Source organism: Manis pentadactyla, chromosome 12 (genome assembly GCF_030020395.1).
Source record: "Manis pentadactyla isolate mManPen7 chromosome 12, mManPen7.hap1, whole genome shotgun sequence".
Taxonomy (NCBI): domain Eukaryota; kingdom Metazoa; phylum Chordata; class Mammalia; order Pholidota; family Manidae; genus Manis; species Manis pentadactyla.
This window is the reverse complement of record NC_080030.1, coordinates 99,709,353-99,729,718: the sequence shown is the minus strand read 5'-3', so window position 1 is coordinate 99,729,718 and position 20,366 is coordinate 99,709,353. Positions and strand designations below refer to the sequence as shown.

General features: G+C 41.9%; 1 protein-coding gene across 5 annotated transcripts in view; it reads right to left on the bottom strand.

The window, feature by feature from the left end:
* The window catches only part of KLHL32 (kelch like family member 32), a 174,873-nt gene that overhangs the window by 75,344 nt on the left and 79,163 nt on the right, over positions 1-20,366 (bottom strand). For all 5 annotated transcript variants that reach the window (XM_036890349.2, XM_057489439.1, XM_057489438.1 and 2 more), the window contains exon 5: positions 3,992-4,090. In XM_036890349.2, the coding sequence (XP_036746244.2) occupies positions 3,992-4,090 (99 nt within the window). The remainder of the gene's footprint in view (positions 1-3,991; positions 4,091-20,366) is intronic.

The window sequence follows — 20,366 nt, the reverse complement described above, 5'->3', positions numbered from 1 at the left end:
ATCATCATTGGACATGCCCCTGGTTTAATACGATGTATTTAATTCATAACCTAATGAGTGATATATAAAAAGAGGGAGATGAACCCTGCGATTACATTTATGTGAGTCTGTCACCTTATTTGTAAAACCTTAGAGTCATTTACATTCAAATTAGAACAAATGAGTGATTTCACAAAGTGCAGTGATAAATGGCCACAGCGCCCGAGACAAAACTGTATTTCCTGTGAACACATTAACAGTTTCCTATTATTTGTTAAAAATTACAATGCATATTGCCCAGTGTGGTGTGAAGAATGACTTTTTTACTGATTAGGTCAGAAGACTAATATGTAGTAAAATAAATAATTTTCCTTCCCATTTTTTTCTGATTGTCGCTTTAAATTAACTACTGAATTCTGGTGGATTCACACTGCCACCTGCTGCCTAGGAATAGATATTAAAAGTGTATTCCTATCAAAAGGAATTTAGTCTTCTATCACGTTGGTGGTCTTACCGGGGAAAGTCTATGGGATGTTTCTTTCTTATGAATATACTTAAATTGCAAATCATGCTTGCATATGATAGTTGGCAAACAAAAAGGATACTTGATGATCAAATGATAGGGCCTTAAGGGGTTACTCTGCAGAGAGAAAACGGGCATAGTGCGACCAGTATCGATAGACCCTCAATAAATGTTGTTTCCCTTCCTGGGAAAGATAATGATGGCCTGGGACTATGGTTAGGCATGGATAGAGGCCAGAAACAAGCAGACCCCTTCGGAGGATATTATGAACTCCTTATAATCTAAGGCAACAATGGTGGGGGGCTAAAGAGAGGTAAGAATATTAGCGATGGAGAGAAGGATCGGGTCTGAAGGATATTTGGAAGGTAGAAGTTATAAGCACAGCTTTATAACTGATGGGACGTGGTGGTGAGGAGGAGTCTAAGGCTATATCCAAATTTCTAGACTAGTGGATCGATGGGCAGAAAAGGGCATCAAGCAGACACGAGGACAGATCTTCCCATGTTAAGTCTGAACTGCCTGTGTGATAGTCAGGTGGCAGTGCTCAGCAGCTAACCAAACCAAAACATAACAAAACAAAAAAGGCTAGGAAATAGCAGAGGGTAAGAAGAAACTGGATTCAAAACATTCATCATGCTTCTCTGGACTCAGTAAGTCACTGAGCGCACAGGAACCACTGTATCTGGAGCCCACCACTCTTGAGGGTGATTTGCAGTGTTCCCTTTAAGATTTAAAATAGTGAACGGCATGTATGGAAACGCGTATATGCTGAAGGGCAAGGTAATTCACTCATTTTGCTGGACCCATTTTGAAGACAGTAATTGCTATTTAATGAACGGGCGAATCTTTCTGAAACCTTTTTTTACAAGCACAATGGGCAAGAAAGAGGAGCAAAAGGCAGAAAAGGGGAAGCAGCATTCACCTTTTATCTGGAACTGGATCTCAGCAGATGAAAGTCTGACAAGTCACGCTTATAAATATACTAACACGACAGGCTGCCCAGGACAGGGCCCTGCAGAATTTCAGTGCAAGTCTGAGAAAGGATGCAAATTTGAGGGGTTGTTTGTAAGCCCCTTATCTGGGCGGGATCGGCTGTTACAGTCACGCCCGTCCCAACCCCTCCTCCCTATGTTTGCGGTTAGTTCCCCCTTTATTCCATAAACCCGCACTGAGAACCTATGTGTTCTCAATGACTCGTGAGAGGGCCTGGGAACTAAAAAGTAAATAAGGTGAGAGCCTCACAGCCGAGTTGGATACTGCAGTGACACAGAGGTGCAGTGCTCCTGAGGCTTGGGGTCCCTGCTCTCAGCTTTGCTGATAAAAAGCAAGAGAAAGGAACCCACGCAGTGGCCTCAAAGCGTCCCTTCCCTCTGCTGGGGGCCAGCAACACCATTTGCGCATTTGCGCACATGCAGAGAGACGCTTGGGGCCATGGCAATGGCTGATGGCCGGAGGCTCAGCGGAGCAAGGGGCTGTCTGCTCAATCAAGGTTTCCTTCCGGAGGCGTGAAGGTGAGGTCCCTGCGCTGGTAACCTTTTACTGTCCTCCAGTGCACCCTGAAAATCACGTCCAGGGAGAACTCCTTGGCTGACTCTCCCTGGGTGCTTCCTCCCAGCCCCTTGCAACATCACACATAAAATATGAAAGTAAAGTTACAGGAAAAGGGAAATGAAAATATGCTGGCGAAAGGAAGTAAAAATTTCAACCACTGCATAAGCAGGCTAATAAAAAAAATTGTCTGCAAAATATATCTGCATGCAAGCTTCATATTTTCCTCCGCAAAATAGTGAGGTGCAATAATTAATTCAAAGCACACAAGCCACCTGGTAGTTCAACCAATTTATCTGATGAGGTAGGAGAATATACCCACGAACTTCTTGCGCTCATATAGAATTCTCATTCATAAAAAATGATAAGTGTAGGTATATACACACCCACCGGTGTCTAATACTATTTTAACATGTATCATGATAATTAGCGCTCTAAGCAAACTTGTCAACATACATCTTTGGTATTACCTGCCGTGAAATGAGTGAATCAGGTGGTGCTGTAGAGAGCTCGAATCGCAATATTTGATGTAGAAATGTCAAATAAGAGTAATTTCAATTTCACAAGTCAAACACACACCTTCCTTGAAGTCTTGAAACCTTTCTATGTTATTCCCATTTGCTACTTGCAGAAAGGGATTAAAAACCCAATACCACCCAACAATATTGAGGGGAAAAGAAAGGAAAATAAGATACAAATAGTTAAATATTTACTGTTAGATTAAATGTGCTAAGATAATGATAAGACTTTCATATACTGTATTTGAATTGCTCCTTAGGTGAACATAGCTGATGTTCCTCCCAGCATCCCTCTGGGAAGCACTGGTTCCTACTTCCCAAGGTTTCTGGGAAGATGAAATAAGGTGACATATAAGAAAAAGCTTCAGAAACTACCTAATGAGGAACAGAAGTCAACGATGAAGGTCGTATTTAAAAGTGAAGAAAATGATTAGGAAGGAAATACAGTAATTGAGCAGGAAAATACACAGGATTTTTCTACTTAATATCATCATATGCACAAGGATAATATAATTAAATTGTGTAGATTTATAATTTTTTAAAATTTATTTTCACATTGCTATAATACTGTAATAAATGCAACTATGAGTAGGGGACATAGGCAAATGTCAGTATAGGGAATTAGTACTTAGCTCTGTCCAATAAAAGAGCCATTCAGCCACGCTATCTGCCTAAGAGGTTCCATATCTTCCTACAGAACCAAAGGGTTTGCATCCAAGAAGAAAAATGGTCTTGGGAATCAGAAAGGCCTACCACTTATCAGCCATGTCACCTCAGGCAAGCTGGGTACTTTTTGAACCTCTGATTTTTCGCCTATAAATACGTGCAAAGTTATTATGAAGACTGAAGGTGAAACATGGGTTAAGACACAGTAGGTGCTCAATGGAGGGGAGTTTTCTCTTCCCTTCCCCTCACAGGGCCTTTCCTGACCACCCAGCAAATCCGGGGAAGAAAGCACAGATCATTTATCACTTGACCAGCATTTACTGCCTGGGAAGTTCATGTGGTAATTAATTATATATGACTGTGATATTTTAGCTACTGTTACTGAAATCTTCAATGACTATCCAACTTTCCATGCATTTGTGGTTATTTCCAAAACCAGACAACACCGCTCCAAATCCTGACCCCTCCCCAGGGTCACCTTCTTGGACCCCAGCAGTCAATGCCATGCGTGGTGCTGACCCGCCCTGCTTCCTGAGGGTAGTGGGGACCTGGGGTGGGCAGGGAGGGTGGGGGACAAGAGAACGCCACTGCCCTCCTGGGAGCCTCTCAGCCTGTGTCCTGGAGAAATTCTGCCACCACAGGCTACATCTCCCCGCTTCCCTTTAACCTGCCACCGGGCCCCAGCTGGTGGGGTACAGCTCATGACTGCAGGGGAGAGAACGGATAGGGCATACCAGCAGCATGCAAGCTCACATACCTGGATGAGATAGTGGGAACACAAACTGAGGAGCTCCAACAGCTGTAGGTGACTGCCAGCTGCTAGCACATCCTGGATCACGCCCGGCTCCAACAAAATCTGTTTTGTTTTTTAACAAAAAGAAAACTATCAGTTGCTTAAAAATTAATACTGGTTTAATATGCAAATATATTTTATTTAAATTGCTGCTTAACACACTGTATCTGAATCAGTACTGTTTCTTAATATGGAAGTCCGTTATTTTTTCTATTCTGAGTAATGAGCTGTGACCCCCACTCTAACACCTGAGTTCTCATTTCTGATACTCGTTACCCATGAGTAAGGCCCTGCACCTGACCACTTATTTTTGTAGGAGGAGATGAACATCTGCAAATATAAGAGTCTTCAAATTCAGTTTGTGATGGATGTAATCTTATAAAATACAAAAGAACCAAATCTTAGTTTTTCAAAGTGTATTTCAGAATTTTATTCTTTAGAAGATCACAGAAACAGAACCGCTAACAGGTATTTTATCGGAAGGGGGCTTATGTTTCTCCTGGCAACGTGAGACCAGTGGTGGATATTAGTCCATTTTACTTGTAAGTCCAACAACAGTAAAGTTCAATGACATACTTTAATTTTTCTCCTTCTCAATCTCAGATTCTCTTGTCCTTTCTATTTCAAATGCAAGATACAGAAATAGCATTTTTAGATTACAAAAACACATCACAGACAAGGAAAACTTCCCAAATACACTGGTGAAATCAATTCTTTGTGGGGGTTTTTTTCTGCTTAAATTCAACTTTGTGCCTACTTCCACCAGCTCTTGAGCTGCTGAAAGGCCTGGAGGAAAACACGCTGTCACGTTGGCTAGTTCACTTTACGTGCATGACTGCGAGGCACAGGGAGGCTTTTTGTGCTGTTCCCACCCTTCTAACCGATTTCCCAAGTCCAGTGGCTCCCGAAGTCTTGTCTCTGGACCAGCAGCATGAGCGTCACCCGAGACCTTGTCATATATTCTTGGGCACCTGCTTCCCCAGAACTCACTGAACCAGAAACGTAGAGGATGAGGCCCCGCAACTGGTGGTGTAGTTAACAAGGAGCCCCGGTGGTTCTGATGCCTAGGCCAGCACGAGAAACACTGATCCGGTCAATCCACTCTTCTGGTACTAGGAGTATTCCACTACCAATTGCTGTCCTCCATACTCCACCTGTGCACCTGTGAAAGTGGTTTACCTTCCAGGGTAACAGTCACAAATGATTTTTATTTCTCAGAGAACAACCAGAAGCCTCCAAGCCCCTGTCAGACCCTCTCCAGAAACCCAATACATGCCGGCAAAACCAGCTGAGTTATCTAGTGCATGCTCATTGACCTTTCTGATGCCCCAGGACAAAATTCTCTGGGCAAGGGATCTAACACCACCACCTCAGGGCCTTGGGGATGAGGATCTGAGGTGAAGGGTGCCATTAATTGTTATAGCCCGGACTTAAATTAGAAGGGAACTGGCAATAAACAACAGAAAACATGTCCCGAATCAGCATGCAACTAATTATCAGAGGATGTGGAAATCGTTGTGGGATGGAGAAGCCCGAGTAGGAATTTCCCGACCCTCAACCAATCCCACTTCACCACACTCCTTAAAAAGGCTCTCTTGCTGATGGGGCAGAGACAGTTTTGACCTGGTCTCCTGTCTCTTTGCTTAGCCACCTTGCAATAAAGCTCTTTTCCTTTTGCAAAAGCTGCTGTCTGGTGTGGCTTACCATGTGCGTGAGGTAGCAGACCCTTGCTTGATTATACTAGATCTCAACCCCTTCTGTTTGCAACTGGCCACTCCCATTCCTGCATCATTGCTTATTCTTTCTGCGGGATGATAATTCCCACTAGCACGCTGATATGCCGTTAGAACTCTAGAGAAATAAAAATCCCCTCCCTTGGTCTCATAGCTCCCTCCATGGTTCCCCTCATAATAAAACTCCTCAGGAAAGTTGTCTATAAAAAAATACCACTATTTGCTCTAGTCTGTTCTCTCTTGAACCCGCTCCTGTTAGGTTTTACTTCCACTGTTCCTCCAAAAATGTTCTCATCAAGATCACCAGCGACGTCCAAATCCAATGGCCAAATCCAACAACCATTTCTCAACATTTAATCTTACTCAAGCAGCAGCTGTTAGCAAAAGTGACTGCTTGGCCCCTGGGGCAACACTCCATTCCTGGTTTCTGGCAATAAACAACTTAAACGGGTCCTGAATCAGTTCCTTTGCTATGGCCTCTCCATCTCCTTCCCAACCTCTAAGTTCTGGAGCTGCCCAGAACTATTCCTTTTATATTCTCTCCCCACATTCTGTGGGTGATCTCATGCAATCCCACGGCTTTAAAACCATCTCTACACAGATTACACTCAGATTTGTTTCTCCGGCCCCAAACTCATTCTTGGCCTCCAGACGTGTACCCCACCGCCTGTTCGGTATCGCCACCTGGACGTCTAATGAGCCGCTCAAGCTGAACGTGCCCCGGACTGAGCTCTGCATCCTTCCCACCAACCCCCAAACCTGCTCCTGTCCTTATCCAACCATCTCGGCAAACAGCAACTCTCGGTTTTTTAGGCTAAAACCCCAGAGCCCTCCTGACTCTGTGATTTTCTAGTATCTCGCATCTGATTCATCAGCCACTCCTAGTGGTTCTGTCTTCACAACAGCTCCGGAACCCACTGACCACTCACACTACTTGCGTTATGATGGGTCTATTCCAGCCCACTGTCTCCCTAGACTACAATGGCCTCCGAACTCATGGCACTGCTTTCTCCTTTGCCTACTCGCGATGCTTTTAACAATATCAAACAAGTTTGTCCTTTAAAAAAATAAAAGAAATTGTGTCACTCCTTGATTCAGAACTCTCCAATGCCTTTCTATCTCATTGAAAAGTACATCCAAAGTCTTCACCATGAAATAAAAGGTTCTTTGAATATGCCGAGTACTTGAGTGTTTCCCGCTAGCTGCTGTTTCCTCTGCCTGGATCACATCTCCTGGAGATGTCAGCGTGGCGTATTCCCTCATGCCCTTCAGACCTGTGCTCAGGTATCATCTTCCCTGAGGCCATCTCTGTCCATCCCATGTAAGTAGTACCCACTCCCCATCACCCCTTACTCCCTAGCTCCTGACTTCTCTTTATTCTTCTTCTTAGCCCTACCACCTCTCGACAAAGTACATATTTGCCTATTTGATTATTTCCTGTTTCTCCACTCACTAGGATACAAGACCCTGGAGAGCAGGCACTCGGTCCATTCTGTGTCCCCAGTGCTTATTAGAATAATGCCTGACATGTAACTTTCACTTCAAATTGATGATTCATTCTATAATAAAGTATTGATGAATTAACTTACCTCCAGATATATTTTTAAACACAGAATTAATTTTATTGACTAATCTACCATAACAGAAAAGAGGAAAAAGAATTAAATTATATTTCTTAACTACTAAAGAAGCGAAAAAGTTAAATCCATGGGGCAAAAACACCAATATTCATCTTATTCTGAAGATTTCCTGTAGCTCCGTGCCCATCCAGTCAGAAGGAGAAACCTGAATTTCCCCAAATCCTCCATGAGAGAGGCTTTGACTGACATTCGGGGAATTATTGCAGCTCCCATCGCCGGAGCAAGGATGAAGTATATTCTTACGGAAGAGGCATGGCCCAAGGCACAGAACGGGGAATAGAAGGATTAGAAAGGTTAGTGTCAGCCTTTAAATCCTGTCAGTTGCGCTTATTTCACACAACTGGCATTCGTGATAACCTCTAAGGCTCGGTGACGCCAAACACAAAGATGGGTATCACAGAGACACGAGATGCATATTCCACAGCACGTGGAACACGCCCAGCGGGCTCACTTCGAGAAGCTCTCACGTGAGAAATCCATATTGGGATTGTTTTTGTCTTTGTTTCTTGTTTTTTTGTTCTGTAGTTTTTTTTCTTCTCTCATTATAACATAAGTTTTTCTAAAAGATGCTTTAGCACAGAAAATCCCTCGGTGCTTTTAAAGGGAGCGGTTTGGCAAAAAACAAAAAACAAAAAACAAAATACAAACCCTACCAGGAAATCTGGGTCTCACTTATGGAAACAGAATCAGTGTCTGCAAACCCCACTTGCACTGGAGTCTTTTAAATTCAGCTCTGTTGATCTTTACTGACTGGCTGTTCTACTGTATTTTTCCAGAGAATTTGTGTTTGGGCAGGAATACAAACAAGTTTCAATCTCACAAAATACAATATGGTGGATTTGGATATCATTTGCCTAGGAGACCTGGCCAAAAAGGACCTTAAGTAGAAGGAAGGGGTCCCAACCATGCCCATTTCTGAAGGGCAGCTAAGACAGTTACGTTGCAGTGCTGCAAAGCACACGTGGTCTGGCACTCAAAGCAGTGGAAGGAAAGGTCACTCATCACAGTGGAGGAACTTGGCTCAGATGGAGGCATCAACAGTGGACAAGGCAAATGTCTGAATAACAGAAGAGATCAAGAAGTGCAGGACCTATAGAGCCCAGTGGCCCAGAAAGCAGAGGGGAAGGGAAAACCATTCCCGCTGCCCGGCTGGGCTGGACATTGCCTCCTACTTCAGTGACGCTCACCCGCTTGGGCGAAGGCTGTGCTGGGGCTCCAGAATGGACAGAGGTGTTGACGCAAGTGTAGGTGGGGCATGAGGGCCCCTTGCTCACAGGGCCATGTGTGTGGAATATTCTCTCCCTGCCACTCACTCACACCTGACCTCTAAGTGGCAGAAATACTAGGGGCTGACCTTGAAACGGCAGAGCTAGACGAGGCTAGCCGGGGGGTGACCACCTCACTGAGGAAGTTCCCCTGCAGCGTATGGCAGGCTAGGTTATGTGAGCTGAGGAAAGGTCCACAGCTGGCGCCAGCCCCACGTGCTGAGACTCTGGACTCATTTTGGTAAACCGGGGATAAGAACTGGCCAGTGGGTGGGGTCAGGATGACACAGGGTGGTGTGACAAGGTAATAGAGGTAAAAGCCACGATTACCGCAGAAGGCGGTGGTCTTTGAAGATGCCAGTGATAGTTCCTGCATCAGAATTCACTCACAAAGTGGTCCACTACCCCCTGGAAGGAGGCTCTCCTGAACACTCAGTTCTAATGTGCCCTCCGGCCACCAAGCAGGGTTGGCCGTGGACAGATGGATTTGCATCTCTCTAAGGAAGACCTCCAAGCGGGGGGTAAGGCGGGGACTCTGGTCCCAGCGATATATTCGACAGGACATGGAGCCAGAACCTCATGGAAGGGGAGTGCGGGGCCGGAGGTGGGACTCTGCACAGGGCATGATGAGATGGGCCATCCCCGTGCGTGTCCACACCTCACCTGTCGGGGCTCTGGGGGGGCGGGGCAAGGTCAGCCCGCAGGCCCCCAGCCCCCAACTTTCCTCCTTCAGCCGCGCTCCCCACATCACAGAGCGCCCACCCTCTCGATGTTGACTGATTCTTTCTCTTCCCTTTGTTTTCCCTTCCACTTTTGCCTGGCTTCATGGCTTAGCTGCTGATAGGGAAGGTCTGTCATAGGGTGGCCAGGCTCAGCGTGGCCTTTTTGTTTCTGCCAAGTTGGCATCTTCAGAAAATTCTGTACCTTAGTTCTTCAGACCTGTCTTCCTCATCCTTGCTGCAGGGAACTCTCAAGTTACCTTTGGGGTTGTAGGCTAGCCTGGAGGAGTTGAACACGTTAAAGACAGACAACTAAGATCTTTACCTAACATACAGCTGTGCACACAGGAACACAGCCCTCATGCAGCTGCAAAGTAGATGTGGTCTAACACTATTTATAAGAATACACGTGCACATTTTCCTCTGCTTTATACCCCAGTTCTTTGAGACTTTTTTTCTGTATAACAAGATGGCAAATTTTCAGTTTTAAAATTATAAATCGTCAAGCAAATCGAATACAACTGCATAAATAACTTTTAAATGATCAGATATTCAAGACACATGCAATTTTCCATAAATTTCTTCAAGAGACTTATAGACAAGAGTAGGAACCGTGAGATCTAGCTTTGAGAAACGATCAATTTAGTTTTTGTTTCAAAACCATTACTAAGGATTTTTTATCCACAAGGTGGCGCCTATGTTTAAAGCAAAAGAATTCTCTAAATTACTAGTGTACTGCACCTCTATAACTGACACCTTTAAGTTTACTTTTAAGAAAGAAAAAAAAACAACTCAAGTAGGGGTAATAAAACATGAATTCCACTTTCTAAATGAATTCTACTTTAACATTTTGGGAAATGCTTACAAATATTTCTGTTGAAGTGCTCCATCTGAGCAATACTGACTAGATAGAATTCAGGAATTCTCCATAAATCCAGTTCCAATTTATGAATGTAATTCAAACTTTTTGTCCTTGTATCCAGAAACTCTCATTATGCAGCCCCAACCTGCTCTTTAAAACTTATTTCCATTTCTGCAACTGTGCATTCCCTTAGCTAAAGCCTACAGCCCACTGGTCTCCACACTCAGGCACTCTCTCTTTTTCCACCTTGAACGCACCCCTCTCCTAACTTCGTCAATCCCCGTGTGTCAAAATACTACCCATTCTTCAAGATGCAACTCTAAGTGCATTTCCTACACAAAGCTTTGCAAGATCTTCCCTCATCCCAGACTCCAGATGGAATTAATCTCCTAGCACTTCACTCCACAGCAGATGTCTAGTAAACTAAAGCCATGGGCTCTTTGACCTCCAAACCTGGCTCCTATACTTGCTGGCAGAATGAGACTTGGCAAACAACTGAGCTCCATGTGTCTCAGTGTTGTCTGTACAATGAAAATCATAATACCTATCTGAAAATTGATTTAAGGACTGAGACACTACATATGTACCTATACATTTGTGTACGAATATGTGTCCAAAACGGCTCAAATGATACGGAACTTATTTTCTCACACAACTTGGATTGAGCACCTTAGAGTGCCAACAGGCCAGATTCCCTGCATTTCCCTACTCTGCCAGTCTCAGCCTGTGGTTTCATGGGCACATGGGCTGCCTGCAGGCATTGCGTCTGCATTCAAAGAAGCAAATAAGGGCAAAAACCAAAAACCACAGGCCAGCTGACTCTGTCATTATTTATCAGAAAACAAGAGGTTTCCTACAGACATTGGGCAGACTTCATTTACATTTCATTTGCCAGGTCTAGGTCATGTGGCTACCCAAAAAGCTACAAAGGAACCTGGGAAATTGAGTTTTTATGGCTAAATACACTATTTTCCCAAGTCAAACTGGAGTTCTCAATAATGAAAAAAGGAGGAAATAGATATTGTGTAGGCAATCAGAGCATAGAACAGTATCTATTCATGGTAGATCTGCAATCAGTACTAATGGTTGTCTCCTTTTCACACAACTAAGTGTTTTTGCCTTGAATGAGTGATGGGTATCTTAGTTCATGCCTTACCTATGAGACCTTGAAGGCAAAATCCATCCTATTTCATGTTTATTGCTGAACATCCTAGAAGAGCACCTCCAGAAATATTTACTGAAGAAATACACAAGCTTGAAAAATACAGTTCCTGGGGAAAATGTTAAAAGACGTCAAAAGCTTCCATAGGGAAGTCTGGTCACATGCTAATCCCTATCAAGGACTATCTAAGTGAAGGAGTTATGTACAAGCACACAATAGACATTTCAACCAACTATTGTGATAATATGCCCAAACAGAGATACCTTTTGAGTTGTGTGTTGTATTTTATGAATTTGTGATTATTGATTCCTTAAGTTACAAATTTCATCAGGTGGCCTTCTTCCAAACATAGTACATTTGCACACATTTCTTAAAGATCACAATATCAAACATTTAAAAAAATATTCATTATATTCAATTTATGAAGAAACAATCACATTTTCCGTGTTAGAATATGAAAAGAGAGAAAACCAGATTTGGCTTTCAGATTCTAAAAGAATGTTAAAAACTACAAAGGCAAAATAATAAACCATCCTGTAAAATAGAACGGTGTGGAAATCACTTTGAGATTCTACTTTTTCCTTCACAAATTTACACATCTTCATGTAGTTCATTTGAAATTTCTAAGGTTACAGGCAGGTTGTAAAAGCATGGCCTTGTCGGAGATGCCAAAAATAACCCTGAAAATAGCTAAGGACACGAATATGACATTACAGGAAAACGACACACTGCCGTGCAAAAATTTCATTTATTGCCAATAATGCAATTCAGAGGATTTTCAGTATATAGATGTTGCTACGGAAACTGGTTCTTCCTTTCTTATTTCAGGACATGCAGAAGGATAATGGATTAAATACCGTAGCTAAGTGCTTGAGTAGAGAAAGAGTAGAAAGGAGCCGAATAGGATTATTAAGCCATGGTGTATGCCACGCTACCACAGCAGTGGGTACGGGGTGCTATAGGAGCACGTGGCTGAGGATGCCTCACTGCACTAAAGTTACAAAATAATTCTTCATTTATAAAAACACTTGGTCCTTTCAGATCCTATGAGCAAACTTTATTCTTTGGCCCCTTCTCCGTTAGCATGATTCTGACATTTCAAAGCTCTGAGAACAATAGTTCTGTCAGCAAGTCATTTCCAACAGTTTCCTTCATTATGTTTAAATTAGGGAAATACATTATTTAACAAAATATAAAGACAAATTATCTACACTTACATTACCTAAAAAAAAAAAATGACCTAATTACTTGAAAAAGCAGAATAAATGTTTGATAGTATCTAACTTGAAGAGAAAGAAGCAGTTGCAGCAATTAAATGTAATGAGACATGAAGGTCATTACAGGTTACAAGAAAAGCCAAATTAATTATTAAAATTTACGTGTAGAGGCAGTGCTCTTTCAAGTGTGATGAACATGGGAAGTTGCATCCCACAGAGCTTTGTTAATGGAGCTGGGCTTCCCTAAACAGAGCTAGCTTCTTACATTGCTCAGCAAGACCAAAGAAGATAGAAACATTACCCTAAAGTACCGACGTCCAGAGATGGAAGGTCTCCGAAATACAGAACAGGGCTGATGCCAATGTTCATGCATAACTGGCTACTATGGCGTTAGTACTGAGTGCCAGAGAGGAGACAGAAGCAAAAAGCTAAGAGGCACGATTACACTGTGGTGGTGTTCATGCTGAGACAGTGGTGGGCACAGTATGCTGAAGGAACGCTTGGCCGGCTATCTCAGTGAACGAAGCTATGAAATAATTTCTCATGCGAAAACTAGATCCTTCATATCATTTCTATGTCCACTTGGGGAATTTCTTGCATTTGCTTCATCCAGAATGGAGATAAAAGGACAGCTCTAAGGTTCACTGTAGGAACCTGGACAAGTCATTGACACATTTGTTTTTAGCATCATCCAATAAAAAAATAGGGGAAGACTACTACCTAATTTCATAGGGTCTAATTAAGGATAAAATGAGATGGCTAAGGCAAAATTCTTAGTATAATCCCTGGTACGTTTTATAGGGTTTAAAAAAAAGTGTAGCTGCATTTATTATTGTTAATTTCATGACAAAAGAAAAACAATCTACTTCACAAATAACCCCTATATCTAGAACTTCCTCACTGCCCACTCTGTAGCAGGCACTATATAAGGTAATTTCATGTTTTCTTTTCTTCTTTCACCTTCTCCACTCCTCAATCCCACGAGGTAAATTTTATCCCTATATGGCAAATGAAGAAACTGAAGGCAGAAAAATTTACCCATTTAACTAGCAAATCTTTTCCAAGTGACTGCGGTGTTCTAGACCCCTTTCTAGGCACTGTGGGATGACCCCACACACAGGATGAACGCCGCTCCTGTTGGATGGTACTGAGCCCAGGCTTTTGCCAGCAGGTAGACCTGTGGTCCCCTCCGCTGACAAGAGTAAAACAAAGGAAGAAACAGGTTTGGAGGGGAAAAAATCACGCATTCCATTTCGGGGATATGTTCGATCTGAATGCCTATTAGGTATCCACACAGAGATGTCAAGTAGGCAGATAGACGTGAGAATAATCGGCAAACTGTAAGCTCAAACCAAGTGTTCCTATCACATATTTTTATGTGGCCTGTGAGCTAAGAGTAATTTAAGAAAAAACAATGTATTGGCGTTTTTAAAAAATTTAATTTTTTCATTCATAGACTTGATTTTTTAGAACACTTTTAGGCTCACAATAAATTGAGCAGAAAGGAAAGCCCCATATACCTCCTGCCTTCACGCATGCATAGCCTCCGCCAGGAGGCTTATCAACATCCCCCACCAGAGTGGTACATTTGTGATCAACATTATTATCGCCCAAAGTCCAGAGTTTACATAAGGTCCACTCCAGAGGTTGGGTCTTCATAGATGTGTAATGCATATATCCACCGTTAGAGTATCACACAGAGTATTTTCACTACATTTAAAACCCTCTGTGCTCTAATCATCCCTTCCTCCCCTGGCAACCTCTGATCTTTTCACCATCTCCTTAATTTTATCCTTTCCAGGATGTCATGTAGTTGGAATCCCAAAGTATGTATCCTTTTCAGATGGGCTTCTATCACTTAGAAATATGCCATTAAGCCCCCTCTGTCTTTTCATGGCTTGATAGCTCATTTTCTAGTGCTGAATAATATTCCATTGTCTGGATGTAGCACAGTTTATCCATTCACCTACTGAAGGATGTATCAGTTGTTTCCAAGTTTTGTCAATGATAAAAAAAAAAAAGCTGTTACAAATATCTGTGTGCAGGTTTTTGTGTGGATGTTAAGTTTTTGACTCCTTTGGATAAATACCCAGGAGCGTGATTGCTGGATTATCTGGTAAGAATACGTTTAGTTTTGTGAGATGTGTCTTTTGCAAATATTACCTCCCAGTGGCTTGTATTCTCATTCTCTTGACATTGATTTTGCAGGGCAGTTTTTAGTTTTAATGAAGTCCAGCTTACCCTATACCTTTCACGGCTTATGCTTCTGGTGGTGTATTTCAAAAGTCATTCACCATACCCAAAGTCACCTAAATTTTCTCCTATTATCTTCTAGGAGTTTTGTAGTTTTTCATTTTACATATAGAGCTATGATCCATTTTGAGTTAATTTCTGTGAAGAATGTAAGGTCTGTGTCTAGAATTATTTTTTCGCTTATGGATGTTCAGTTGTTCCGGCACCAATTGTTGAAAAGATTATCTTTGCTCCATTATATTGCCTTTGTTTCTTTGCCAAAGATCAGCTGACTATATTTATGGGGTCTGTTTCTAGGCTCCCATTCTGTTTCATTGATCTATTTGTCTATTCTTTCACCATTACCACATTATCTTGATTACTGCAGCTTTAGAGTAACTATTGAAATCAGTTAGTGCCAGTCCTCCGACTTTGTTCTTCTCCTTCAATATCGTCTTGGCTATCCTGGGCCTTTTGCTTCTCCACATAAACTTTAGAATCGGTTTGTCAATGACTATAAATTAACTCCCTGGAATTATGATTAGGACTACAGTGAGTCTATAGATCAAGTTGGGAAGAACTGACATCTTAACAATATTGAGTCTTCTTATCCGTGAGCATGGAATATTTCCGCCTTTATTTAATTCTTCTTTGATATCTTCTATCAGAATTTTGGAATTTTCCTCATATCGATCTTGCTAATATTTTGTTAGATTTATTCTGAAGTATTTCATTTTGAGCGGTGCTAATGTCTAGAATGGCTTCAACTTTTTTAAATAGTTGGGAAAAGACCCAAAAGATGAAATAGGTTATGATGTGTGAAAAAGATATGAAATTCAAATCTCAGAAGCCATAAATAAAGTTTTCCTGGAACATAGCCACGCTCATTCATTTACATATTTTCCTCTGGCTGTGTTTGTGCTACAGTAACAGAGTTGGGTAGTTGCATCAGAGCTTTATGTGGCCTGTAAAGCCTACATTATTTACCATCTGGCCCTTCACGAAGAAGTTGGCCGACCCCTGGTCGGAGTGGGGCTAGGAGTCAACAGGATAATACTGTACCAACTAACACAGATCTGCATGACACTCCTGAGGAAACTAGTTGGGCTACACAGCAGGGTACTGACGCATGAGGAACTTGGAGCCTCTAGGGAGGGAAAGAGCAAGCAAAGACCCTTGGAAAGGAGCGATGGGAGAGGGAGATGGGGGACTGAGTACAAGTTTGCAGAGCGTGGTGCCGCAAGAGCTGAGAGAGCAAAGCTTCAAACGGAAGCAGGCTGGCTGGGTTGAATGAAGCTGGGAGGTCACAGTGACATTACTTAACTGATTTGGCAAGATCGGAGACTGTCAAGAGCATTTCAGTGGAATACTGAAGCTGGAAGTCTCTAGACTTGACTGGAAAAGTGAGGGAAACTGGGTAAAAATGAGGTTTATGTGACTCTGTTCTTAAGCTAGGCTGTGAAGAGAAGCAGAGAAATAAATGGTAGCTGAAGGAGAATATAAGAACAAGAAAGAGACTCTGGGAGCTGAGCGATTGAGCATGTTTATGTGCTGGTGGGAATGTTTCAATAAAGAAGAAGTTGACAGATTAATGCTTCACAGGCAGGGATACTTCCTGCACCATAAAAGATGGGAATATACAGAATAAGTGCACAGAAACAGGAAGGCTTGGGGACTTAATGGTGAAAAGATGAAGATCTTCCTGTTTGCATCTATTTTCTCAATGGAAGGTGAGTTTTCATTGAGTATGTGCACTGGAGATAGTGATGGGAGGGGGACAGGGTTTGAGAAGAGAGGAGAAGAGAGACATACCGAGGGGAGGAAGGTGAATTTGGTAAGAAAACAGACTGGCATTGCCTGGAGAGATGAGTATAACCATCTGGGATTTGGGCTCAAGGATTTGAAGTGAAAACAGTAACCTTTTCCAGCACTGTCGACAAAGTTGATACTTACAGTGGGATTCAACTGATAATTCGCCAAAGTTGCCACAGGCTGGAATCAAGCTCGGTTCCCTCTAAGGTCAGGGGCTATTCTCTGGGCTGAGCCAAACTGTTTCTGTCTTGACAGATACATGCTAATAAAGATGTACAGCTATGATCAGTTTTGCAGGAGCTGTACCTATTCAATTAGCATGTATCAAATGGATGCTTTTGCTCCCTGCAAAGTAAAATGCAAATCAACCTGTTATTTCTCAGGTAGTTTTCTAGGAAGTGCTAAGGCTCGGGTATTCAATTCTCCTCTCGAACCAGCGGAACTTCTGGAGCGTCAATCATCCTCAGGTACTTCACTCTGCTCTGCGCACAAATAATTCAGGCCCCAGGTGACCCATTTCCAATAAATGCAATGGCGTGTTGATCGGGCGTTTCCAATCGCCACTCAGCGCACTCTGAGGAAGCATTCACTGCGCTCTTTGTTCATCAGCACATCCCTATTACCTAGTAGGTCCTCACCACACTGTAGGTGCTCACTTAGGATTTGACAAATGAATGGATCTCAGTGTGAAAATGAACTACAGGTGAATGCTTTTCATGAAGTATACGAAGGAAATAAAATATTCACAAATTAACTTTCAATGCTCAGTGCATTCAAATAAGTCCTGCATTCACAGGTTCCCATGATCCTTCTCCGGTGGAATATACACTGCAATAGGAATCTCCTCAGAAGTTCTGTGTGGCCAGTTATGATTTTATCTTGAAATTAACCAAAAAGACCAAACATTTTTTGCTATCAGGTTGTTTTCTTTTTAAAAAAAATCTTACATCTAGAATTGTAAAACTCCCATGTAGGAAGACTTCATACAAATGCTAAGTGCTTCCAGCAGAGAGCGCAAGAATTCTATTGCAAGGGAAGAAGTTTAAAAAGTTCATTGTCCAACAAGCAGCTTTTGTAAAGGAATTTTAGGACTACGAATTTATTGAAAATTATCCAAAGGAAAGAAAAAATTGGATTATAATAAGGTGGCATTGATAAATCTACTTCTAATTCCAGAAAAGGAACTGAAATAAACTATGATCACCAAAGTCTCTATGAAATTGCTTAGGCATATGGGCAAAGGCCAGGGAAAAAAAACAGATACCATCACGTGTAAGTGAAAATTTGGGTAAATATTGTTTTGTTTTTCACTTGTCTCTTTATGTTTGTGTAAACATATAGGTGATTTTTTTTTTCATTCTCCAATATGAGAAAGAGTAATATACTGTCACAGAATTTGCATGTCCCTAATTCTTAGTGCTGAAAACAGGATGGAATAAAATTTAGGAAGCAAGTGGAATGGCTTGTTTATGAAACAACCTGGGAATCTGGAGACATTTCATCTACATAAGCAGAAGTAAAAAGGTGGAGTACCACTTTATTCATGCCTACAAATAGCATTAAAGTACCCCTGGGATCCCACAATCTTTCAGACAGAAGTGCCAAATCTCTTTATTCACTTTATTTTCTTATACTCTCTCTCATTTTAAGAAGGGTCTGAGGCAACAACATAAGTATTAAACAATTAGGAACACAAGTCAAACTAAAAAGCAACAGGAAACACAGTAATATGAGGTCAGGAGAGGAAATGTATACAAGTATATACATCCTCATAATCATTAAAAGTAGGCCATGAATGTGGCTCTATGCTTCACAGCATCAAAACTAACAAGGAAATGCAACCACCACAAGATGGAAAGATGAAACACAAAGATGAATCCGAGCTTCTCCAAGCCCTAAAATGTAATGGCGATTTTCTGGCAGACACGATACTTTGAATACCTCCATATGTATATTTTATAGAGCACTGCATAGAAAGTTAAAGTACATAAAGAGATGCCTTAAAAGCCACTCAGTTTTCTGATTTTTCCAAGCTTGACCCGGGTATAAAATTTAAAGTAAGTGCCTCTTCGTGGAGGCAGAAAAACCTTCAAAGGAGCGATATGGAAATCTGTGCAGTTATTTTTGGTTTTCCCAGGAAGGGGGACACTACTGGGATTTATAGGGCACTGTGCAGCATAGTCACAGTCGCAAAGAACTGCCTCAGATCCTGCACATTTCAATGCACTGCTGGACATGCAAGTAAGTGAAAAACTTGTTTGGAAAAATCAAAAGCAAGAATCTAGCTCTGTTTTACATGTAAACGCTATTTGTTTTGTTTTGTGTCAGGATACACTGAATGTTCCAGGAATGCTATCCCAATAAAAAGCAAAAGAAGACAATCATTCTGTGTGGCATTTTAGTAAGAATTGATTACCATTTTAGAAAATTGTGTCACCTGGGCATACCCTTGCGGTACCTAAGTTGCCAGCAAAAGAGCCACGTGTCAGTCTGCATCTGCAAGCTGTCCCGAGCATGGCAGCCCTACCAGGAGTTGTGCACAGGTAACTATTTGGTCATACCTTCTGGAAGAGTTCTGCACCAGCACGCTTATACTGCAATACATAATATTTTTATCATACTTTCTTTCCTTCTGTCTGTTCTTTTCATATGGTTAAGACATTCTTATTGATGTTTAGAGTAATTTGTGTGGGTAAGTTATGTTATCTAAGAATTTCATTTCATGGGAGTAAAGGTGGCCTTTTTATATAAAGGCCTGATAGATAAGGTTGAGAACCACCAATCCATCTGACAGACTGCATATATCTCCGGGGAATCTATTATGTGTGTATTTTCTCCCACATGCACTTTTAGTGAGAGCTGTCCCCAGGCTGAGGCTGGGCAGCAATCATTCTCTTTTGCTGAATCAGGGGAACGGTTCATGTACTCTAAAAAGCCATCAACAGGTTGACAAAATTTAGGAGCTAATCAAGATTCTCCACTTAAATGACTGTTAACCTTCATCCACTCAGAGGTGATCTGATGGAGTAAATAAAGGGTCAGACTTCCTTAGGTAAAGATAACTACAGTCAGCACTTAGAAATTCTAATGATCAAGGAAGAACACAATTGTAATGATTTCTGCTTTGAAATATTTCAAAACAGGTGTAACTGCTCATGCACCATAGCAAAGAAAAAAACCTCAGATGGACACCATAAAATATAAAGGGTTTGGCAATGGAACTTTCCACTGAAATATCAAGAGGAACAAGTGCAAAGAAGTATAAAATCCATCCTCAGTTACCAAAGTGGGTTGACCTACTATTTTGAGTTGCTGCATATTAGCCATTTCTACTTTGGAGGACATCAACTAGAAAGGGACTGATTGTTTCCTGCCCTACTTATGAAAACAAAACCATTATCAAGGGCATACAGGAAATACTGCTCTTTGTATTCCCTACACTGGCAGTAATGGGGCAAAAAAAGTAAACAGAGTTGGAAGGAAACCGGGAGAAAGAAGGACAGTAAATCCAGCTCCTTGAAGTGCAGTTTCATATAATGTAGGTAAGGTTAAAACCCACAGGGGCCACCCTCATCCCTGACATCTAATACTATCTCAGCTATCAATAGACCCCCACAGCATTATCAGCATGCATGTTGCACACATGACCTCAAGCACCTTGGCCCGCAGTGGGTTCCTCAGCAAGATTTGATGCCAA